Raw genomic sequence first — 25,942 nt, 5'->3', positions numbered from 1 at the left:
CTCAAAAAATAACTTCTACTTTGAATGGTTTGGATGAAATACAAATTATCCACAGAAAAGTGTGGACTGGCATAAATGTTTGTACAAAATTATAAGTGTATTTCAAGAAGTATGCAAGAGGCAACCGCCTGCATGATGCACAAGGTCCCAGCAATGCTCTGCTTAAGTGCTAGTGCACAGAGTCCAAACCACTGCATTTTAATTACCGTGCAGCTTCAGATATATTGCCTTTGATATGGAAATGTTCTTGTTCTCTCATCTTCACATATGGTCTCATGCACAGAAATCTTTATCTGATTCATAAAAAATAAACTAGAATCCAATCTCAACACCTGACCTCAGTGCTTAGAAGTTTTTTACTAAGCATGGTATCACTATAAAAAGAATGGCTAATATTGGTGTAAAGTTGGATATTTTGAGCAAAGATATGAAGGATTTGCAGTTAGGAACTGAATCGATACTGCTTCTCTGAGGTTTTAGGGTTTCATGTTCCCTTTTTTAAGACTACCACAGATCTGAGGAAAAACAGACCAGCACTCTTTTTTGGAGCTGAGAGAGTCTGCCGTAGATTTAAATGATATTCCATTTTACACCCTCCACCCACATTCTTCAATTGATACTTCTATCCAAACTATTACAATGAATACTTAAAAACTGAAAAGCTTTATCAAAAACCATAATGCAAATTTTGAACTATTTCCAGTTTGTTTAAATGTCTAAACAAAATAATTAACTGAAAAGCTTTTACCCTTTTCCACAGAAGAAGGAAAATAAAAACACTTTCCTGTGAATAAATAATGAATATATAATGAAAGGATGGTAAGAGTTTCTGATACAACGCTCACCAAAACAATGAGTTTTCGGATCACATTTGAAAAACCTCAAGCCAAAAGGATATGCTACACATTAAACTGGGCTTACATTAATAAAAATTGCTTTTCCTACACTTTATAGGAGCACTAGGTTATTTACTTGAATATTGAGATTCAGGGCATAATCAGTAGAAAATACACAGTCAGGATGAATACATAAACTATTCTAATACCTTATTTTCCTTATCAGGAAAAAAAATAGAGGAGAGCCATATTTCTTAAGAAGCAATCCAAACCCAAAGATAGTCCATTTCTTCCTCTAAACAGCAGTGAATGTTCATTTTTAGCAGGTTTCTATAATAAAATCTGTTATCATTAAATCTCATATACCTACATAACTTGATAATTGTGAAATAACTTGATTAATTTTTAATGGTAATATGGCCTATCTAACCTCATGAGAGCAGATAATACATCCCATCTGCAAAACATCTTGCTGTAAGTTATCTGTGTTTTATCATTTCTAGTACCTGTCTGTGCCTGATATGGTATTCTCAGACACATTAGCTTGATGGAATGTTTCACTTGACTTGAAAAACATCAATTGATATATATGCATCCCTAAACTATATTAAAACAAATAGCTCTTAGATAAACCAAAATTTTTGTTGTACTATTCTATACTTTCACAGAAAGTTGTTTGTAAATAGTGAAAAATATACGTATGTATGAATTCTCTCACTAACGAGAATGCTTTCAAACATGGAAAGAGATACATAACCGAACAAAACAGAAAAGCATAGAAAATATTAAAAGTAGGGGTTAAAGCCAATGTATATTATCTTTTTCAAAAGAAATTCATTTACTCCAGTACCTATTGTACTAATTGAAAGAAAATTATTTAAAAGTCACTGATATCTTCAATATAATATAGATATGTGTAGCAATTTCATCAGTGACCAATAACTAAATAATTCCTAAAAAAGGTCAAATAGAAACAGACATAAAATCTCAATAATGCCATCAAATTTTATCATTTTTACAGTAATATATTTTAGAGCATTATAAAAGAAAGATTTGCCAGTTAGGTTAAGATATTGTACATATATGTTTTTCCCTTAAAATGAAAAATATCTGTTGTTTTCTGCTACTACTGAAAAAATGCCCAACAGACAATATAATTTTCCTACTTAATCTCATTTCTTCTAGGTATTCAGTTACCAAATCCATTATAGAATCAGCTTAAGGTATGGGTACTTGATACTATTATATCATTTATATCATGCTCCACAATAAAGAACTCAATTTTTTGTGCGTTTTAAAAAATACATATACACCAAGAGCATGTTCCTTCTCATGACTTCCAAAACATCAAATAAAAGCAGCAAGAAACAGAATAAACAATAAACAAAAAGCTACCTAGTTTTGCCACTATAACTGAAGGAATATGGTGGAGAAGAGAAGAGAAAGGAGGTGTTGGTGGTACGTGAGAAAAGCAACAGAGGATGTCACTATGCCTATGGAATTAATGCCCTGGTACTTGATATCGGGATCCTGGTTATTTACTATCTTTGGTCTTAAACTAGACCTAATAATTGTGATGCACACTTGCTTTCAGAGTTTGAAACGTTTGTTTTTTGGTTGTTCACTTTTTTTTTTAATAGGGACAATTTCTCTTGATTTATGAGGTTTTCAAAAATGTAGATGGAAAAAAATCTACATGTCATTTGGCCTACTGCCCATGTGTTCACATATGTGTATTCAAGAAGATACTTTCAAAACTGCACAGAAGATACCTAAATCAGTCATAACTTTTCTCCTGTTATAAGAAAATGAAATATTTCATCGGTTCAATGAAAAGCAAATGCAACTTAATAAATTGTGTCCTCATTTCCCACCAAGAAAGGTGCACTCTTGCTGCCACAGAAAAGCTAACCCTGGGCCAGGCGCGGCTGCTCACGCCTGTAATCCCAGCACTTTGGGAGGCTGAGGCAGGCAGATCACCTGAGGTCAGGAGTTCAAGACTAGCCTGGTCAACATGGTGAAACCTTATCTCTACAAAAATACAAAAATTAGCCGGGCGTGGTGGCATGTGCCTGTAATCCCAGTTACTCGGGAGGCTGAGGCGGAAGAATCACTTGAAACCAGGAGGCGAAGGTTACAGTGAGCCGAGATCATGCCATTGCACTCCAGCCTGGGCGACAGAGCCAGACTCCTTCTCAAATAAAAAAAGAAAAAAAAAGAAAAACTAACCCTGTCCCACTAAACTTGTGAAAGATTTAGGATGTTTGCCTGTTTGTTTGTTTTGAAATAAAAAAGAATCTTCTAGTAGGTATCAGACATATCTGAGTGGCCTAGAAACAAGGGGAGGAGGAAGACTGATGCAAGTGCCTAATGCTGAGTGTTGAATTCCAGGGTAAGTGCACAGGGTGACAGAGGGAAAGTATGTTCACGGCTGCAGAAATCTGGTCTCTGCCAGAAAGTGCAGGCTAAAGCAGACCTGACACTGGGATCTGGGAAGCTAGGTAAGAAGCTCAAGCAACAACAAGGTACTGTTCCTAAGAACCCCAGGCTGAACCAGAGTGAGATAGGGAAAGACAGTAGATCTGCCCAGGCTTTCCCACAGTGATCACTAGCAGCCCCAAGCGGCTAGGCCTGGAGGGGGAAACCAGAAGCTGCAATCAGAGCACGGATATTAACTTCTGAGAGACCTTTGGGAGTGGGGGTGGGAGGGAGCATAGAGACCGGTGAACAATCCAACCTAGCAGCATGAAGTCCCTAGCCAAGCCAGGACATACAATGCCAAGCCTGGAATGGTCTTACTGGGTTGGTACAGAGGGCCACTAGCAGCCCTCCCCCACGAGTAGGATGTGAAGAATAGGTGTGTTGCCAGATTTTCTCCTCATCTCCTTTCCCCATTCAGGCTGCACTCTGCGCTGGTGTCCAGTACCCCTCTTACCAATAGTTCAACAGCCGAAAAATAAGAAGATAAAATAGGAAGAGAAGAAAAGAAAAGATAAAAAAAAAATCCAAGACAAGCCTACACTGTCACATTCTTCTCTGCCACGGCCTCCCGAGGCTGCCCTGGCCGTTTCGGCCCTCCCTCGGGAATCCTGGAACCCAGAAAGGAGCTGAGCGGACCAGGTCGGCCAAGCCCGTGCCTGCGGGCCTCGGGGACGAGGTGCTGAGTGCGCAGGCTAATTATACATGTGGCATTTGGGCAGCCGACTGTCCAGTGACACCTTACCTTATGAGGAAACGTCAACCCCAGCAACTGTTCAAAACAAAATGCCATTGCGGGATCAGCTTCGCCGGCCCTTGGCCGGTTCGGGATTGCTTTTCCCACAGCCTCTCGAACTTAGCGCAAGAATGTGGCCTAGGGAGGCCAGCCGTGGGCGGGCGGGCCGACCAGGGTTGGGGGACAGGCAGGGCAGGACTTGCCAGGTGTCCGTCCTGTCCCCCCTCGCCATGGACCAGCTCGCAGACCTGACCACTTGACCTTTTTTATTCACCAAACCCACCTCCTAGAAATAGACTGGGCGGGGCTGTGTCTGTTCTCCTCGGGACCCGGGGAAAAACCTGGACATGTGACTAGAAAGGGCAGGAGAGAGAAGACCCTGGTGGGCGGGAGTAGAGGGGCCCTCTCTCATCTCTACTCCCCCGGGTTGCTGGCTGGGCCGTCCAGCCAGGGCCAAAGCCCGGCCGCAGGAGTACGCGGCTAGCACCGGCGCCCGGGACGCGGACGTCATCTGAGCGCCCATTGACAGTACAGCGGGAGGTCCGGAGCCCAGCCCAGTTTGCCGCAAGGACGGCTTCGGGCCACCTCTAGCCCTAAACTTCAAGCGCGGCCCTCACAGGGTCTCACACACAAAAGCAGCCCAGGACAGCCCATCTCGCTAACAGCCCAGCCCCGCCAGTTCAGTCGAAGACTTATTTTTAGTCCCCAAATAGGGGTGGCATTCAATATCTGACAATTCACACAAAACAACGTTTTCAAACTTGGTCAGCCTAAGAGAGCGTAAATAAAACTCAAAACAAGCTGGCGACAGCCACCTTTTATCTGCTCCGAACACACCAATTCTTTTTATCTTCAAGCTCTGCGGAGCGCCGGGGAAGCAGCCCAGCCGGGCACAGAGCTAATCTGTCCTCAGCAGCGCCGGGCCGCTCCTCCCGGCATCGGAGCACAACCCCAGCAGCCTTTGCACAAGCCCTTTCCCTTCTCTGCCCGGAGAAGGAAGAAAGCAGCTCCCGCGGGAGCGGCCGGGCTCGGGCTGGGCCCCGGGGCGGGTGGCAGCACCGCCCCCTGCCCTGGGCCGAGCCCGGGAGCAGCGGACCGCGGCCCCGGCTGCAGAGGAACGGCGGGTGGCGGGGCTCCGGCAGGGCGCCGAGAAGGACGGAGGGCGCCGGCTGGGCTCAGGGACGCGGGACGGGGAAGAAACGTGCTGGCGACCGTGCGCTCTGCCGGGTGACTCCCTGGCGAAGTCCGCGCCCGGCGGGGCTGAGCTACCCCTCGCCCCTACTCCCGCCAGGTCAGGCACCACTGCCCTCGCGGCCAGGGTAAAGAGGACTACAGATCAGTTAGCACTTGGATTTCGGATGGGCTTGGAATTCGGTTTGTTTATTCCTGAAAAGATCATTAAAAAGTACTGTCCAAAAACGGGGGGAGGGGCAAGGAAGGGAGACAAGCGGAGGGAGCTGGAGGCAACTCGAGCGGTGTCCCGGAAAAGTTGCGGCGGAGCGGCGGTGGGGTGAGGGTGGGAGGAGGGAGCGCAAGCGTTTTCTAGCGACCCGGGTTTTCTTTATGAACTCCTCCAAGTAAACTTCATCCCGGCGAGAGAGCGGCGGAGATCTTCGACTCTCGCCCGCCCTCGACCAGTGTCAACCCCACGAACAGCCTAAGTTTCCAAACCGAAATGGGAGTGGGGTGGGGGTAGCATTAAGAAGCCCAGAAGCTCAGCGGGTCCTCCCGACCTCCCGCACCCAGAGCCTGGCTGACACTGAAGCGCTCCGAACACTGTGGCGTCGCAGTCACACAGCGAATCAACCCAACACTTTTCAAGAAAACAAAATATTTGCTAGGAAACTTACTTTGCATTTAGTCTCTATTCTTTGGGGGATGCGGTTTAGGTCGGCTCGCAAGGGAAGCCCGTTTTGTCCAGGTTGGATATTGTCTACTTATGGATCAGCCCTTGGATGAGGGTTTATTTTAATTTATGGCTTATGCATTCTTTTAAGGTCGATTTACATGACCTCCGGCTACAACTAAGACAGCCGAGGAGGGCACTCCAGTCGTCAGTCGGCCAAACCCACAATTAAAACAGCCCTCCCCCTAGTCTCGGTGTGACTAGAGCTCTCCCGGGGTAGGCTGGCTGCCTGCCTTTCTCTTTCTCTCTCTTCACTTCCCTCTTTTTTCTTTTTTTCCTTTATATCTTTCTTTTTTTAGTATCGCGAAATAAGATGTGATATCAGTTTTTTAAAAGTTTCAGTATAACTTTCTCTAAACCCAAGCCTGCAGCGGTAACAAGAGATACAGCGCTCACAAAGCCCTCGGGATGTTGCCCTCTTGTGGGCACGGAGGGCATTACCGCCCAGCGGTCCCATCTGAACCTTCAAAGCCGACACGCATTTGCTTTCACAGAACGAGGGGGGATGACTACACACGCAGCCACACAAGCTTCCTCTATCACACACTTGCGCGAACTTCAATGAAATACCTACCTCAAACTTCACGGAGACTTACAAATTCATTCTCTAAGCCACCTGACTTCTTTTTCACATCATTCCCAATTATATAGATTAGAATATCTATGCGGGGAGGCGGAGCTGGAGGAGTGAGGTGGGCCGAGAGGGCAGACAGATTTCCGGACGAATGCTTAGGATGGCGATAACAGCTTTCTGTTGTCAAAGGTTGCGTTGTGTCCCTGTCCCTGCCCTTTTGCCTTAGTGTCCTACGCACAGTTATCTACGGCTACAACATGTGTTTTCTAAGAGTGGATTTTTTGGAGGGGAGGTGAAGGGGAGAAAAACAGACGCCCGCCACGCAGATCTGTCACTCCGGAACAAGGCGCAACTCTCCAAGAGGGGAACGCATCCTCGGGATCAGCGCGTCCACCAGCGAGCGGCGGGCGCCCGGGCCCCTTTCTCTCCCTCCACTCCCCCTCCGCGTCGGCCCCTCGGAGCGCCCTCCTCCCGCTCCTCCTCCTCCTTTCCCCTCCCCAGCCAAGTACGCAAACCCGCCCCGGCCCGGCAGCCGCGGCTCCCGGCCACCCGCGCCCTCTCGGGGCTCCGCTCGCTCGGCTCTCGTCCCTCTGCCTGTTCTGCCCCAGCCCCTCGGTCCCAGCTCACAGAAACTAACCCTGGAGTGCCCGGAAGGGCAGGAGCGGAAGACGCCGGGGGACGGCGGCCCGGCCCTGGGCTCCTGCCCCCTGCCCCCTCCGGCGCCCCAACAGGTAGCTCACAGCGGGCCGCGCGCCCTGGCTCTGCCTCCCTCGCTCTCGAGATCGCTCGCTCCGTCCCGGTTACCTGGGCGGACTCCAGGATGGTACCGCGCGGGAGGGCTCCTTGTGCGCTGCGCCGCAGGAGTAAATGGCATTAAAGAAAAAGGGAAAGATACAAATAAAAAAAATTAAAAGGAAGGGGAGTCGGTGCTAGGTCAATTGGCACAGTCCGGGGAGCAAGGGAACAGAACCCCCCAGCGCCGCGGCCGGCGTAACCCGTTAACTCAAGTCTGCGGGGGTGTCCCGCCCCGGGCGGGGGCAGCGCAGAGCTGCAGAAGTTTGCCGCCTGGGTGCCAGGAGGTGCGCGCGGAGCGGGGTGACTAGGGGCTTCACCCTGGAACAAGTGAAGGCGATGGTTAGTGCTGTCAATCTTGGCAATCAGTGTGAGCGGCCATGTCGTAAGTATTCAAAGCATTTCCCGTCGTGCAACATCAGAAAGTGAGTGGCCAGGGCATTGATCTGAGCGAGGGAGAGGAGGCTGGGCTCCCCTCCCAGACAACACAGGCAAGATGAGACAAGAGGCGAGGGAGGCAGCGAGCCAGGCAGAGAAGCTGGGAGGGAGGAGGGCGGGCCGGGAGAAGAAGGAGGGGAGAGCGGGAGGCAAAGGCAAGAGAGAGCCGCAAAGAGAGAGGAGGGCAGAGAGATCGGCGAGACCAGAGGTTGGAACTGGGGAAAGCGCCTGGAAAGAGACGGTGAAGCAACTACTAGGGGAGAACTGGAAGGAGACAAAGAAGAGAGACAGTCGGGGTCAGAGGAGAATGAGGACAAGTACTAGGTAGGGGAGAGGCAGGCTGAGGGGAAAACGACCAAAAGAGCTCTATTGGGGCTAGGGCTGCTGGGAGGAGGAGTCAGGAGAAAGGCAAACTGTAGCGTGGAAAAGGTAGGCAACCGGCGTAGAAAAAAAAAGGAGCAAACTGGAGAAAGTGAGGAAGTCAAATGGTAAAGGAAAATGTAGGAATGGTAGCTCGTGATTTGGAAAAGTTAGGTGACAGAAGGAGGCATGGGCTGAATGTTGAGAAGTACTAAGAGATAGAACTGGACCACAAAAGCGAGTCACGAAACAAACGGAGAAGGGGAAGGACAGGCAGGCCAGGGAGAAGACAAGAAGGGTGGATATTAGGATGAACAATAAGAAGGATGAAGGAAAACGAAAAAGAGAAGTAGTCAAAAGAGAGAAAAGAAAGAGATGAAGGAAGCAGAGATGATGAAAACACACCACTTAGTAGGATCTCAGCAAATGGGGGAAGAGAAACATTTTAAACGATGGAGGAGGAGGCGTTGAAAAAAAAAAAAAGAAAAAGCAATTCACACAGGAGATTCCTAACATATGTAGGTGGCAGTGTTCTGGAGGCCATATGGATTATATAGTTTATGGGTTCAAATTATCATAAATAACAGGACATGTATAAACCACCAAAAAATTATTACACTTTCACCACAATAAATAAAACAATTCCACAATTGTTATACTGTCATATGGATAAGTCTTCACTGTATGGGATTGAGTGGGTGATATATGTATATAACCTCAACTTTGTAGAGGAAAAGATTTGGAGAAACAATTTCAAGAGGGGTGGATTAAAGGTTGTTGAAGATGAAAACAGTTTCAGTCACCCAGGATGACATATAAAAATGCCTGAGTCAGATGTAGAAAATTATGTTAATAAAAGACCCCCAGAAAAAACCTAAATAAAGATTCCCTTTGAGTCATGTGTAGGGTAGATTATAGATTTGAAGGACATAGAATGTCATAAAGAAGTAGACACCTGAAGCTTTATCTCAGTGCAAAAAAAGCTGGAGGACCAGGACAGGGAATAATCATGGTCTCAGGTAGTAGAGATGCAGAATATAAAAGATAGATGAGAAAACTAGCTTTGATAGCAGCACAGGGCTAACTAGAGGCAGTATGCAGAAGGTGAGGTTGGCCTGCCTTAACTCAGGCCCAAAGAAATAGACTGGATTTGAGAAACTGAGATCCGTGGAAAGTCAAAACTACAACAAGATAAAAGCTGGGAAAGAGGTTCTGAAGCACCAGCATAACCTGCAGAGATTTGTGAAGGAGAGATCCTTACTGTATAGAAACTCGTATGAGATGGCCACTTTGAGACAGTTCATCGAAAGAGACTTTGTGAAAGGACACATGGACCAAAAGAGGAGTCAGGAATGCTGACTGGAGAAATCAGAAAGTTTCATGGCAATCTAAAGTTACCAACATGAGGAAGACCTCCCACAGATGAAGTGATCAAAGATAAAGGGGAGAAAGTCTCATCTCTATTACATTATCTTTGAAGAAAACGGAGACAGGATGCAAGCACAGAAGATGGAATAAGCTGAGCTGTCGATTACATACTGCCTTTTTAAAATATACTCCATGTTGGTTTCATACAAACCCCAGATAAGAAAAAGACAGAGATGAGAGTGAAGATGAGCTCCTAGGATCTGTGGGGCAGAAGAAATAGTCATATGCGCCTGGCCCACTAGGAAATACAATGCTTGAAGACTGGTAGCCTGGGGACTGTGAGTTAAACTGACTTGATGTTTTCGGGAGGAGTTAGTCCCCAGCAAGAAATCTTGTGTCTCCACCAGCCATGGTGACTTTCAGGACTGGAAAGTCTGTCTCTAGGGACCAGAGCCTGGAGGCCAATGAGATGTACACCCTGGTACCTTGCTGGGCATCTCTTAAAGGCCAGGGCTCCCAGAACTGCCTGCGGGCCCCTTGACCTCTAAGGCCCAAGGGGCAAGCTCAGACTGGTGTTTCTAGCCCAGACAGGAGTCAGATCTCCTCTGTGTGTGTAAGAGTGTGGTTGCGCCTGTTCCAGAGCCTTGCACTCCTCAGCTGTCTGCCCTGGAACTCAACTACAAGGGCCGAAAAACCTCTCCAAAGCCTAAAGAGGTCAACATTGAAGGACCTGTCCTAAATGCCTGCAGAGAGGAGAGGGGTGTAGATTAAGTCTCAAAGACCAAGTCCTCAGGGGAGAGCCACCTAGAGAGGTGAAATATCAGGGACGGAAAGGCTGGAGCGCGACTGGGTTCCTCCAATTTGCTGCGACAAGTTTGGCTTTCCAAATACCAGCGCGTCCGTCTCTTTAAATCACAGAGCAATCGGGGTTCTGCTGGGCAAGACTGACCCTGCCGACCAGATGCAGGCCGCTAGCGGGAGGCAAGAAGGAAAAGAAGGAGACATTATCAAGATCTCTGGCGTCCACTGAAGGCCCTAATACCCGGCCGCGATGAACCTTCCGAAAAGGAGCGGCAGGAACCCCTTTTAGATTTTATCTAATAAACTGATAGCAAAGTAGATTGATAAGGCGGAACCCGGAGCAAGTAACAATATTGATCGCTAAAGGAAGGAAACTAAAGTTTGGGGTCTCGATGCCGCACTTCTGGCTGTGTAAGAGTGACACGTGGCCCTGGGGGCGGGGGTGCCATCTAAGGGTTTCCTCTAAAGCCTCGGGCGCTGGCTATACCAATGAAGAGGGAGAGGCGGAGAGCGCAGCAGCCCGCTAAAGTGCCGGGCTCTCCACCTACCTGGTGCGCACCGGCCTGCGGGCTCGGAGAAGTTCCCGGAGGAGCAGAGGGAATCCAGGCACCGTGGCCAGATCCAGGCACTCATAAGCTCACATCCCCTGGGGGCTGGAGCCCTACGCGGCGCAAGAACCCCCGGCGCTGAGCTCGGGGGAACCTGAGAGGAAAGGAGGGGCGAGCGGGTGGGGCTGACTTACCTGCCCGCAGCAGTCGCTGCCTCTGTGTTGTCCGAATGTCCCTGCGCACCGCAACCAGCAAAGGCAATTCGGCTTTGCTAACTTTGGCCTCGCACCTCCAGATAAGAGGCGCGAACTCGCAAAAGGAAAGGCGCGCACGGTTCCTGGAGAGAGGTCCCCCTGAACTTGGGAAGGACAACGCAATTAATTCTGCTCGAGAAGTTAGTATTTAAAACACCCACGCAAAAATCATAACGGCTATTAAAACCTCGAATTCCCGCTTTGAAAGACTCCTTACACCATCCGGGCGGACAATTCAGACCTACATGATTTCATATTAAAGTCGCTAACTTCTTTCAGGAAGGACTTCAAAGCTACTGTATAAATTGGACAAGCATAAATGTCAATCGCTCCCAAACACCGAGAAGAACTTTTACTGAAACGAAGGATAAATGAGAGAGTGTAAAAGCCAAAAGAGAAGAAGTTGAAAACTTTAAGTCAGTACGGAGAAGTTTTAGCAACTGGTTTCCTTAAACGGGGATAACAAATAAACCAACACTTCAGCTGCCCATCGCACTTCATTTAAGTTTGAAGTAACCAAATAACCTGAACTCCCAAATAACAGTGCCCTTGGGACTCTGCCTCAAAGAGGTCGGAACTCGTGTTTCAGCAACAAAAGCAAAAAGCAAACTGAACAATGTCCTGCGTTCCTTAAGACGTCATTCTGCAAAAGGACAAGGCATTGTCCCTCGACTTTAAGTGGATAGAGAATAACATTAAATTTCATTTGAATCTGCGTGTCATTTCTGTTAGGAAGATCACAGCGGTAGCGACAGTAGCGGCAGAGCACCGCCACAAAGGAGGTGGGGAAAAAGTGGTAAAAATGCATGAACTTTTTTCCAAAGAAAAATAAAGATAAATCAAAAATAAGTTTTACAGACATGCCTTCCCTAGCTTTGGAAAGTTGATTTTTAAATGCGCTTCTGCTGTCTAAGGTGCAAAGCCAGGCTAGGGAGTGCGTGGCTGGAATCTGCATGCTGATAAGAGAAGGCTGATGTACTTACAGTGACAGAGGGCAGGCTGCGGGAGAAAAGCTGTTTGTGTTAGCCTGCGAGTTACCCAGGGCTGCAGTGAGAGCAGAAGGGAGGAGTGGGAGTGCCAGTCTGCGTACACCTTCACCGCGTCTCATTACATCTGCCAGCCTCTCTCTCCCTCTCTCTTTCATTTCCACATTCCCTTTGTTCCTGAAAAAAAAAATCTACACGTCACATCAGAGTCCCCAGATGCAGTCTACACCAAAGAAAAAAATGAATAATTCAATCAAACTGTGCATAGTCTCTAAGGCAATAAATCTATTACACTTAAAGAAACGAAGGGTAATTACCACCATAGAATTAGAATAAGGCCAAAGACCAGAGATGTCGCTGAGTCTGTGGATAAACTCATCCGTAAATAAAGTTTCATTTATTTAATCTTTTTGGCATCTCAAATGGAAAGTCAGAGAAAGATTTTTAACTTATTTTAGAAGGGTACTCACTTCTTTCTAAACACATTGAGGCGGGGGGGCGGGGTTGAGAGTGGGTGGATGGCGATGAAGAAAAGGAGAAAAAGCCTGGAGTATACTACCTTGCTCAAAAAGCTCCCAAAGGCAGCGTAGAGCGGCACAGACACGAACTAAGACAATGTGTGTCCGTGGAGCCTGTACAGGGTCCATTTCTCCCCCACGTCACCCTCCTCCAATCCCCTCTAATGAGACGCGGATCACCCTCCACTCTCACCGACACTGCAGCTCTGCACAAGGGCAGCTGGAATCTGGGAACCTTACCTGCAGCACCAATACCTAAGAGAAATCGCTCTTCCCTGACACCAACACCCCATGCCATCCCCACGCACCCTGCCAAAGTCCTGTAACCATCTACTTCTTCCATCTGCCTAAGAGAAACTGTAAACGGGATTTTCCCCCCATGATTGAATGGAAGCTCTGTACTGTACCGACTTCTGGATTTGCCCTGGGTTGAGTTTAGGGAACGTCTGGAAAGAAAAAAAAGGAGGAAAAAAGGAGGGGGGCAGCTCAAGCCTTGTCCAAGTTAGTCAGAAGGCGGTGTTAGGCAGGAAAGCGCCTACGGGAAAAACAGCTGGGATGCAGACGGGCTATGGAAATCTCAGTTCTAGGAACCGTGTCCTTTCGTCCCGGAGGTAAGATTGTGTGACTGCCGCACGTTTATTCTTTCACTGTCTGTGTCTCTCTTCCCCACCCCCAACTACCCCTGCCACTCAGATCAGCCGGCATGCACCCTGGAGAAGGGCACAAACACGGCGGGGGCTTTATTTTTCAGGTCTCTCCACTCATAAATTATGGGTGTCACTAAAACGAGATTAGCAAATCTTCTACCGCTGGCGGCGGCGACCAGAGCCTCTGTCTTGCCAGTTGCGCACTCTGAGACATCTCTCGGTGCAGAGTGGTTCCGAAGCCCCAGCCCGCTGGGTCGCTCGGCCTGAGGGTTCAGGTAATGGAGAGGAGGCTCGCGGCGTCCCAAACGGGTTCGGCCAAGGGTTTCCACCCCATCACCACTTCCCGCTGCCTCCACGCGCGCGCGCGGACGCACGAGAACACACACACGCACACACACACGCGCGCGCGCGCGTATTCTGAAATTCTGGCCGAACTCCTCATCTAAACGGAAGTCCCTTTACAGTCAGTTCAGCCCGCTCGAGAGCATCGGGGAAACTAGACTGTTCCGTGGATGAACTGCGAGGATGCCAGCGGTCAGGCTTGGCCGAGCTTTGTTTACGTGCCTAAGTCGCCACCTTGAGGTCGAGAGGAAGACTGCGCCCAGCTAGGGGCTGTAGAGACGAACCCAGCTGACACCGGCCCAGCAGCCTTGGCGACCTCCCGACCTCCCGGGACCGCTTGAAAGAGAAGCAATGGGAGGACGCCCTGCGGGCGGGCGGGCCGCGCTAGGCGCCGTCTGCCCTCAGAGACTCGGGCTGACAGGAGTGAAAGCTAAAACTTCCAACTAGCGGAAACCAATAGCCGGGAATCGAGCGAAGGCGAACTCTCCCAGCAAAGTACAAAGCTTCGGGCCAAAGAGTCTGCAGCTCCAAGTCAAGGGCTGCGGCTCCGAAACTCCAAACACTAACTCCCGTGGCAGTGGCAGAGGGTGGGGGCAGCCTCGAAGAGGCATACCAACTGCTCCGGTCCTGGCCGAAGACCGAGCTCCCTTCTGCGGTGACCTCGGCTCAGAACTGACTCCATACTCCCTGGGACTCATCTCCCGCTTCCTCTCCACCTTCGGAACGGGAGACAAAGGGACTCAGGGACGCGGCCAGACCCAAGGTCACAAACGGAGGTCTCCGAGACGAGAATTGCGTGCAAGAGAAGGACGTTCAGGCAGCCCGGCCGCCTGCTGCGAGAGCTGAACATTTTCCAGCTCTATAGTCGCCCATTTCTCAGGAAATCAGTCCTTCTGAGTGTCTAACAATGGATTAGGTAAAATAATAATGATTGTTATTAATTATATCAATGATTTTCTATTTTCCCATTCCTACCCCTATGGAAGCCTTTTTCGCTCACCGTTCTTCCTATATTCACGCCTTGCACTGAAAGAATGCCAGGCTTAAGAACCTCCTAGCTAAATCCTGAAATAACTTATCGCGGTTGTTCTTTGTTACTCCTGGTCACTGCCTCCAAGGCTTGGGGACATGTGCAAGGCCACACCGTAGGTCCTCCTCGGTGAACTGTGAACCATGGGTTCCCCAGTCATTTCCCTGCTACTTGGATGCATAGACATTATTTAAATATACTTTATAAATTGAGAAGAATTCTATTTATTTCAAGAAAAAGGGACACTAGGGAACTATTTTGTTTTATATGAGCATAAATCAGCCCTGGCTGACTTCGGCTGTGCCCATTCAGTATTTTGGTCAACAATAAATAAATAATGGAATAAATTAAAAATTAAAAATATAGTCACAGTAACCCGGTGCTAGTGGACAACAAGAAATGTCTTCTCCAATAAAAGAAGCAACAGGCCCCCAAGCCGGACCCCACTCCCTGTTTCATGCCACAGACTATCAAATTAACATTGGATAGCTCTTCCATTTATGTGGAAAGCTGAATGTTATTGAGAACAGTACTGAATTTTCCCAGGGAATCCCAATTATAGAAACACCTGTGCTAAGTAATGCTATTCTAATCCACTATGAAAACCTTAAGTACATAATAGTCCTCAAATCATCTCATTTCTTAGTTGCAGTGGGGTAGGCCAACCTCATACAAGAACATTAGACTTGTACAATGTCCCGAGAGCCTTAACTCAGAGGGCTCTTGGTTTTGCCATACATAATCCTGGCAGTTCATTTTATCTTAAATGGAAAAAATATACACATGAAGTTTAACATAACTGGCAGAAACTAAGCCAGGGTAGGAATTAAACAAATCCAGTGACTACAAAACTGGAACGCAAATCACATGTGCAGTCTGGGACCAATTCCATGATTTTTAATCAAAAATTCTACAACATAGGAGTTGTCACTATTCAGTCTACATTCTCCATTTTACCATAAATAGAATATTTAATGGCAAAATATAAGGAAATTAAACCACCATAAATAATGTGATAGAAACCAGAACATTGTAAACTCCTACCAATTTCCCAAAAAACATACATGTCAGCTATATTTTTAACAATACCAGACCTAATATTTTTGAAGTGCTATCTGAAAATATATATATTTATTAAGGTAATCATTGCTTTATTGCTTAAGGCGGCCAAAACTAACACTTCTGAAACATCTAGATGAAAAGTGAAATTTCTGTCCATCATCTAACTGTTTCTCTTACAATGGTACACAGAATTTTGGAATGTTTTTGAACTGAAAGTGATCTAAATAATTACACAAGTAAGCATGATTATCACAATAAAACACAGAAAGGAAAAATATAAGGAAGGGTTATAGGATAATAACCATAGAAATAAACTTTAGTCACTAAAATTCAAAGTACCCCTCATGATAATATCCTTCTGAGATACTGTGTTATCTTTTCACCATCAAGTAATGTTAAAGCATGCGCATTCCTTCATGCATGCCTTTCTCCATTTATAGACCCACTTGCCTCTTCCCAAATCTGAGGTTGACCATTCACAAAGATGATTACCATATCATTCATTATACATTTTAGCCCGCCTAGAAAAATTTGGTAAATCAGTATAGATCCTTTCCAATACCTAACAAAAGACAAAGAAGGAACACAAAAGTAATGCTGTAAAACTTACCACCAATAAATATGAAACAATAATTTACTACTAGTCTTTAAAAATTTGATAGTTTACCTCAGCAATTTGTTTTATTTGTTAACATTGTATTTAAAACTAAATTTGACTAAATTCTCTAATTTTAAAATTTGTTACTTAAAAATCTTCTTCGAAATCCCATACTAATTTTTAAATTTCTAAATACAGGATTTCTTTTGTGTGCGTATTTTTTTAACATTACAATCATATTGGAGACTTTTTGCTTGTTTTCCACAATTTTATTCATGCTTAAATATTTACTGAGTGCCTAGTAATGTGCAAAACAAATAATTAAAAGTATGTTAACTGTGGATTTATCTTTTTACTTTTATGATTTAATAGATATTAATTAAAAATCTATTGCATATATACTGAAAATTAATTTTTATTAAATATGCCAGCAAAAGCATCCTGTTCAATATTTGATAATTCCATATGATGATATTTCATTCTATTTGGCACATACTATTGAAATTACCTGTTATTTTTATTAACCAACAAATTGTATACATTTCTAAAAATAAGTTTTCTGACTTATCAAATGATATATCTATAAAAAACCTTTACTTAAAAATAGGATTCATAGTTATAAGCCAATTCCAAACAACATCTTTTAATTTTAAATCAGTTCTAAAAGAAGACTCAAACTGTATTTCAAGTCAAAGTGTTTAATATAATTGCTATGCAAAATTATTCTATAACTTGCTAAGTTTTATGTCTTTAGCATGTATCATAATGATACATACAAGACAGAGATGTTATCTTCCCAAATTCAAACAAACAAATGTTTGCTAAAAAATAAGTCAGTGTTCCCAAGTATCTGGATGTTTGCTATTATATAAATAACTCATTGAGTTTTATTGAATTTTTACATTTTCATCAGAATGTTTTCTTTGATTTTGAATATATTATGTTTAAAATGGGGGAGGGGAGGAAGAAAACAATAGTGAAAATCTGCAACAATGATCATTCTCATGTTCATTCATGTCTGTTTAAGATAATAACAAATGAAAAGCTTCACTTATTCACACTTAAAGTTCTAGAATAGTAGACTTTTGGGGGAAAATACTAAACTCAACAGCTCAATACAAAAACCTCTTTTAATTGCACACAATATGTTATCAACCTACTTTCAAAGTTGATGAAGTTTAGTACTAAATTGAATATTAAGCAAATAAGTGTTAACTATGTTCACTAGAATTAGCATATTTCAGATATTTTTAAGAGCATCAGCATCATGATATGGTTGTCATAGAAACTGCAACAATATGTCATTTCAATTAATTTTATATGCAGTGATAAGGCCTAGTTCTACATCACTTCAATACAAGTTTGAAAAGCAAAAACTGAAAAGCAGATATAAATAGTGAATAGTAAGTTTCCAATTTCTACCCGTTTAGAAATAGAGTACGAGCCTTTTAAAAAGAAAAATTCACAATGCATTCCAATGGCATGAAAAAGATAGCAATTTAATAAAGATTACAAAATATTTTAAAAGAGTACATTCTGAAAAAAAGTTTTTACTAACAACCAACCACTTCTCTTAATATTCCATACTCTTGTTATTTAGGTCTATTTATAGGTAAGAAAAATTATTGGTTATTACATTACTTAATTATTAAATTATGGATGCTCTTTCTGTTCTCAAGAGATAGGTGCATTTGCTTTTACATTATAAATTCAGAACAATTAGAGCAGAATTTTAATATTTTTAAAGTAATTATTGCAAGAGATCCTTTTCATTTAGAAGGAAATCACACTGTATTATTGCAAAAGCCTTCTTAGTATATCACTGTGAGAGATATTCTGTTGACATTAATGGCTTGATTATTGGAACAGAAAAAGCCTATGAAAATAAAGCATATATTTCCTAGAGAATAATTATGGCTGAAGATTTGGAGCTCAAAATTAATTTGTTATTTAGCTACCAAGTACCTATTCTTTATATTTTCTTTTATTGCACATTTCAATATGGAATATGCCCAAGAAAACTCTGAAAATGATTTGAAAAGACACATTAGATTTAAGTCTATATTTATCATGCATCTTTTTAACATATAATATAGCCCATGTTGCCAATAATTTCAACTAATTACTACAAAGCAATATCCTCAAAATATCTATTGAAATATTATCTTAAAAGTAATTTTTAGAAAGTGAATGAATACTATGTGTGTATTTTTTTAATGAAGTCTAAAAGAACAATCTACAGAAGAAAAGATAAACATATGCAACTTATTCTCCTTGATAGGATTAGGAGGATTCCAAAGAAGCATTTAAATTCCAGTTTTCCTGACAATTAACAATGAAAAACAGATGTTTACAAAGCTGTTTCGTATGCGGTCTTAAAAGACGATAAAAGATGGTTTGTGGATAGTAAGAAGGAAGAGCCAGATAACTGCTTGCCGGGTGTATATTTAAAAAGCATTTTCATTGGCTTAGTTATTGTTAATAGTGAAAGAAAACACTTTGTGCTGCACATACTGTATGACTGTGACTATAGAAAACTGCCATCATAAAGTCCTCAAAAACTCTTAAGATGTAATTTACAAAGATAATAATAACACAGAATTATTTCACTTCTCTAAATGCTACACATTTGCATACCAGGACTGTGTACAATATACTCATAATGCACATTCATAACAACAAGGACTTCTTAACTCTATAACTACAGCATAAGATCTGTGCAGTAGACAATCCATCTTACCAAGTTTTACTTATTGGTGTGAAAGTGTTAGTCTCAGTAAGCCAGGTGTTAGCTGTCTACGAAATTGAAGACCACATTAACTACTACATCACCACTGTGAGAAAATATAATGATAAAACTGAAAACCGTGTGACTTTACCAGACAATAACACTACTAGCTAGCTCAGATTATATCTAAGATAATGTCAAATGAATATTTCAAGAGTTGGATGTGATAATCATGAGCCTGTATTACCAAAAAAAAGAAAAGAAACTAAAAATCACTGATGTTTGTCCTTGATATTATTATTTATTGAACCAGGCACCATGCTCTGTGCTTTTTTTTAATGTTTAAGTTTTAAAATATTCATTCGGGTATTTTTCTTTACTCAAAATGATGAATCTTCTTCATGAGGCATTAATCTCCTGCCCATGCCTAGTAACTGCATATTTGGTATCCACTAGAGAAACCAAGTAAATTCTAATTTTGGTTATTATCCATGATGTCTTTCATTTTTATTCAGCAGGGAATAAGTATAGTCTAATAAATGACAGAAATATGGTGTTTCTATTGCCTAGATGAGTTATTTTCTAAATTTACTTCTGATGCTTTTATATTAGTCTAAAAGGAAAAGATAATTTTTAAACAAAGAGAGAAGGACAATTAAGCAAGTGGTACAATATGTAACAGTACCTGGATTAGCATAAACTGAGCAAAAATATCTAATTAGGAAAAATTTCTGAATATACTAACACATTGACATTTCAAAACTAAAATTTCATTTAACATGAAAAAATGCAACATAAAATAATTACTTGTCCTTACAATTTTTATTCAATATTCACCACCCATAGGCATTTATTTATGTGGATATTATTATTGAAATTGAATGTATTTCACTGTTAAGTTTCAACTATCTCCCAAATTATAATAAAGAGTAAAACATATTCATGTATTTGACTTTATTCAGTTTTTTAAATGTAAGCTGATGATTTACACAAGCATTACAATTTATATTAACACCATTATTACTTAAACATAAGGAACAAAGAAATTACTTTGAACCAGCAACATTTAGTCCTTGATATTATATTAGCTAAAAGATTGTTAAAAATCACCAGTAGACTTCTATTATCCTACCATTACAGCTCAGGTTTAATATACAAGGAGAAATTTGTAAAACTACTTTGGTTTTCAAAATCAGTACTAGTACAAAATCTCTTATGTCTAAATTTTATGAGTGGGATTCCAATGTTTGTTTCTATTCTCTTTTTAAAATAGCTTTTGTTAGAATTAACATATTATCCATTAATGCTTAAGAAATGATTTTGCAAAGCCAATAAGAGATTTAATGTATCACTGGTTTTTTCATATGAGTATATGTTATCTATCTGGGCATGACGATAGAAAAAATTACAAGGACTTCCTGGATGGCAGGCAGTGAAACACACTATAATCATCAACACTGGAAAACCCTACACTATGTTGCCCTCGTTGGAATCAGACTCCAGGGATCACTCCTGCCTCAAGCTTCCTGAGTACCTGGGACTAGAGGCCCATGCCACCATGCCTGGCTTGGAAAACTCTTTAAGTACAAGATGCATTCAAGGTTTTCATCAAAATCAAGTAGTTATATTTAATATCAATAAAACTATATATGTCTACATGAGATAGGTGATCATATATAATTATTTTACCTTGTAGTCTTTTGACCCAGTATTTCAGCAATTTTGTGATTTTTCCAAAAATAGCAATAGGAAAATGAAGTACCAACCCACCTTTCCTGGAATAGGGCCATATCAATTGGACCTAGAATAGGTACAGGGCCTGCTCTTTTTTAATTCATTAACCTTTTTGCCATAATTTTATTTGAGCCACTACAGCTACCAACTATCACAATTTTGTGGACTTCTTCTTATTTTATTTCCTACTGTTTCACAAATTGCTCCTGTGCAGTTATTAAAAATACTATTTCCCTTTTATCATTTGACAAATCTAAGCACCCAAAATGTGAACTTTCTCATTCTGCTTTCATTTGTGTGCCTATATTTGGAAGAGCATGGAGATTTTTTTTCCACCAAGATAAACAGTATTGGTAAACTTACATAAGAGGTGTCCTGTAATTAGGAAACTTGTTTTTGGTCTGTTTGTTACAATATTTCACAAGCAAAGTTATACATACAACAGTTAACACTTAACAGTTACACAAGGAGGGCTCATGTACTCCTTGTGGTGTCTGTATTTATTTTCTGATGTCCTTAAGGTAAACTACAAATCCTAAAATGAAAGAACTAAGAACAATTTATCTGAGCTACTTCCAAATGTATAGGTGTGGGTGCTAAGATATAAGAAGAGTAAGAAAAAGAACCATGGTATCTGCATTCCATGAGTGTACAGTTTACAACCATTGCAACTCATTCCAACAATTGCATGGAATACATTGACTGGCATGGTCATTCAGATGTCACAAGAAAAATATACAACCTACAAATAGTGGGGGTGAGTAATATCTCATTTTTCCTGAGAATATAGTGTTGTACATAAAGATGAGATACAGGATTAGATCGTCTTAATAGTATAGTTTTGTATACATTGACTATGTATATGTAGATACTATGCTAAGCAAGAGACTAGCATAGAGTTTAATAAATCAACTATTAAAATTATTTATACAAATCATTCAACTACAGAATTTTTTTCAGGTTTCCAAGTTTGTGGTGTCCTATAGCATATCTATTAATAAGCCTTCATTCTAAGTCATTCCTATCTCCTAACAACTGCTTCCATATTTACAATTGAGAAAATAAAAGCATTCCTCATAGCAGACATCCTAAGAATGCATATATGAAAAGATTCTCATGAAATTCTATCAGAAAGAGAGACAGAAATCTTGATATTTCTTATAGACCTAATGTCAAGTTATCTGATTTGACTCATTTTTTTGCTCAGGCCTGATTTCTTTTGGGTCCTAAGAATATACTTATTTTCACTTATTTGTAAAAATCAGTAAAAGAGCATTGCTAGGTCATCTTGTAAATGCCTTTTATTTTTAATTGATTTTACTTTTCCTAAAGTAATGCTTGCAAAAAGTAAAAAATTCAATTTTATTGAAAAGCTTATGTGGCAATGGACCCCTATCACACCTTTCCCCACTCTCATTCATATGACCCAAAGGCAATCACTGTCAAGTCTTTTAAGTGTTACTTATGGTATTTAGCTCCACATTTCTAATAATGTGCTCATAAGTATATTTTAAGCTTTTGTATATACACTGATTTATTTTATTTATTTCAATAGGTTTTTGGGGAACAGGTAGTGGTTGGTTACATGAATAAGTTCTTTAGTGGTGATTTCTGAGATTTGGGTACACCCATCACATGAGCCGTGTACACTGTACTCAATGTGTAGTCTTTTAACCCTCATCCCCTCCCACCCTTTCAACTGAGTTCCCAGAGTCCACTGTATCATTTTTATGTCTTTGCATCCTCATAGCTTAGTTCCCACTTATGAGTGAGAACACACGATGTTTGGTTTTGCATTCCTGAGTTACTCTGCTTACAATAATGGTCTCCAATTCCATCCAGCTTGCTGTGAATGCCATCATTTCGTTCCTTTTAATGACTGAGTAGTATTCCATCACATATAAACCACAATTTCTTTATCCATTCATTGACTGATGGGTGTTTGGGCTGGTACCATATTTTTGCAATTGTGAATTGTGCTGTTATAAACATGCATGTGCAAGTCTCTTTTTCGTATAATGACTTCTTTTCCTCTGGATAGATACCCAGTAGTGGGATTGCTGGATCAAATGGTAGTTCTACTTTTAGTTATTTAGGGAATCTCCACACTGTTTTTCACAGTGGTTGTACTAGTTTACATTCCCACCAGCACTGTAGAAGTGTTCCCTTTTCACCATATCCACACTAACATCTATTTTTTTTTTGTTTTGTTTTCTGATTATGGCCATTCCTAAAAAAGTAAGGTAGTATTGCATTGTGGTTTTGATTTACATTTCCCTGGTTATTAGTGATGTGGAGCTTTTTTTTTTTTTTTTTTTGAAATGGAGTCTCACTCTGTCACCCAGTCTGGAGTGCAGTGGCTTGATCTCTGCTCACTGCAACCTTCACCTCCCAAGTTCAAGCAATTCTCCCACCTCAGCCTCTCCGGTAGCTGGGATTACAGGGGCATGCCACCACGTCTGGCTAATTTTTGCATTTTTAGTAGAGACAGGGTTTCACCGTGTTGGTCAGACTAGTCTCGAACTCCTGACCTAAGGTGATCCACCCACTTCAGCCTCCCAAAGTGCTAGGATTACAGGCGTGAGCCACTGTGCCCAGATGCTGAGCATTTTTTAATATGTTTGTTGGCCATTTGTATGTCTTCTTTGGAGAATTGTCTATTCATGTCCTTAGGGCACTTTTTATGGGATTATTTGTTTGTTTTTTTCTTGCTAATTTGTTTGAATTCCTTGTAGATTCTGGATATTAGTCCTTTGTCAGATGTATAGATTGTGAAGATTTTCTCCCACTCAGTGGGTTGCCTGTTTACCCCACTGATTGTGTTTTTTGCTGGGCAGAAGCTTTTGAGTTTAATTAAGTCCCATCTATTTATCTTTGTTTTTGTTGCATTTGCTTTTGTTTTTTTGGTCATGAACTCTTTACATAAGCCAATGTCTAGAAGGGTTTTTCTGATGTCATCTTCTAGAATTTTTATGGTTTCAGGTCTTAGATTTAAGTCTTTGATCCATCTTGAGTCGATTTTTGTATAAGGTGAGAGATGAGGATCCAAATTCATTCTTCTACATGTGGCTTGCCAGTTACCCCAGCACCAATTGTTGAATTGCCACCACTATCTATATGAAGTCTCCATGTCTATATGGTCTGTTTTCTTGCCTTTGTGTTCTGATTTATTAATCTATTTTATAAAACTATACATCTATATAAACCCACTCTATCAAGATATCGAAGATTTCCATCATCCCAAAAATATATCTCCTGCCCCTTCTCAGTCAATACCTACCCCTTCAGAGACAATCATCATTGTGATTGCTATCACAGTAGATTAGTTTTGCCTATTCTTGTTCATTACAAATTCTTGTTCTTCATATAAATTCAGTATGTACTCTTGAATATAGCTTTGTTTACTCAACAAAATGTTTTGAATTTCATCCATGCTGTCATGCATTTCAGTGACAGATTAACTTTTATTTTTTATTTATTTATTTATTTTTTTTTTTTGAGATGGAGTCTCACTCTGTTGCCAGGCTGGAGTGCAGTGGCGTGATCTCGACTCACTGCAATCTCTGCCTTCCGGGTTTGAACGATTCTCCTGCCTCAGTCTCCCAAGTAGCTGGGACTACAGGTGCATGCCACCACGCCCAGCTAATTTTTGTATTTTTAGTAGAGACAGGGTTTCACCATGTTGGCCAGGATGATCTCGATCTCTTGACCTCACGATCTGCCTTCCAAATTGCTGGGATTACAGGCGTGAGCCACCGCTCCCGGCCCATTTTTAATTTTGAGTAGTATCCCATTCTGTGTATATATGACCATTTATTTATCAGCCTGCATTGATGAACATTTGAATTGTTTCCAGTTTTGGCTAATATGAATAAAGCTGCTATAAACATTCTTGTACAAATGCTTTTGTAAACATGTTTTCTCGGGTAAAAATCTTAGAGTGGAATTTCTAGATTTTAATTAGATTTATGTTTAACTTTATAAGTTGCCAAACCAATTTCCAAAGTGGTCATATCATTTTATATTCCTACCAGCAATGTATGAAAATTTCAATTGCCTCACATTTTACCTATATTTGATATTGTCCAGTTTGTTTGGTCAGTTTTTTAAAAATATTAGCCATTCTAGAAGATGTGTTTTAGTTTTAATTCTCCAGATACTAATGACATTGAGCACTTTTTCATATATTTATTAATTATTTGTGTATAATACTTTTTGAGATGCCTATTCAAGGTCTTTGATCTTTTTTGGTGGGGGGAGGGTTGATTGTCTAATTTTATTGAGTTGTAGAATTGCTTATAATTCTGAATACAAGACCTTTGCCAGACATATTTTTGCAAATATTTTCTCCATGGCTGTGACTCCTCTATTTGTTCTCTTAACAATGTATTTTGATGAGTAGATGTTTTTAATTTTGATAAAGTCCACATTATTAGTTTTTTTCTTTTATCACTAGTTTTCTAGGTCCTGTCTAAAAAAACAAATTCCATTATCTTGTATTGATGTTGCAAGACTGCAAAAGTAGGCTCTTATGTTTTCATCTAGAGATTTTATAGTTTTAGCTTTTACATTAAAGTCCCTAGCCATCTTCAATTAATTTTTTTGTATAGTGTGATGTACGAGTGTGAAATAATATGAAATCCATATATTGGTCTCTGCCCCCAGTTCCTGATACAGGGCTCCTAAAGCCCTCTTGTAATTTCTTAAGAGATAGGAGTGCTAGGAGCATCTTTTATTCTAATACTTCATCTTTAACCTCGGTTCCTGACAACAGAGTTCCTAAACCGCTTGACGTTTTCTGTGTGATAGGAGCATCTTTTGTTCTAACAAGGTGACTCTTGATGGGCTCCTGGATTGAGACTGCTCACCAGAAATACCAAGCCATGATTAGAAGCTTTGAAATTTTAGTCCTATACCCCTTCCTCTGAGGAAGGAATGGGGAATAGGAATTGAATTACAGTTCATCATGCCTATGTAGTGAAGCCTTCCCAAAAATCCCTAAAAGATTGGGTTTGGAGAACTTCCAGATTGGTAAACACATGGAGGTGCTGAGAGGGTGGCACCCTGAAGAGGGCATAAGAGCTCCACACCCTTTCCCTATGCATCTTTTCCATCTGGCTATTTCTAAGTTGTATCATTTCATAATAAACCAGTAATCTAGTAAGTAAATTATTTTCCTGAGTTCTGTGAGCCATTCTAGAAAATT

General features: G+C 41.8%; 1 protein-coding gene across 23 annotated transcripts in view; it reads right to left on the bottom strand.

The window, feature by feature from the left end:
* SOX6 (SRY-box transcription factor 6) overlaps positions 1 to 25,942 on the bottom strand; it is a 792,566-nt gene that overhangs the window by 647,711 nt on the left and 118,913 nt on the right. For 21 of the 23 annotated variants that reach the window (XM_055282275.2, XM_055282287.2, XM_055282273.2 and 18 more), the window contains one exon: positions 12,075 to 12,254. In XM_055282275.2, coding sequence (XP_055138250.1) covers positions 12,075 to 12,254 — 180 coding nt within the window. Of the gene's footprint in view, positions 1 to 12,074; positions 12,255 to 13,402; positions 13,517 to 14,197; positions 14,316 to 25,942 lie in introns of those variants that run through there. The other 2 variants (XM_055282284.2, XM_063641945.1) reach the window with 2 other exon arrangements.

This window comes from Symphalangus syndactylus, chromosome 6 (assembly GCF_028878055.3).
Source record: "Symphalangus syndactylus isolate Jambi chromosome 6, NHGRI_mSymSyn1-v2.1_pri, whole genome shotgun sequence".
NCBI lineage: Eukaryota > Metazoa > Chordata > Mammalia > Primates > Hylobatidae > Symphalangus > Symphalangus syndactylus.
The sequence above is the reverse complement of the archived record's forward strand: the minus strand, read 5'-3'. Positions and strand labels throughout refer to the sequence as shown.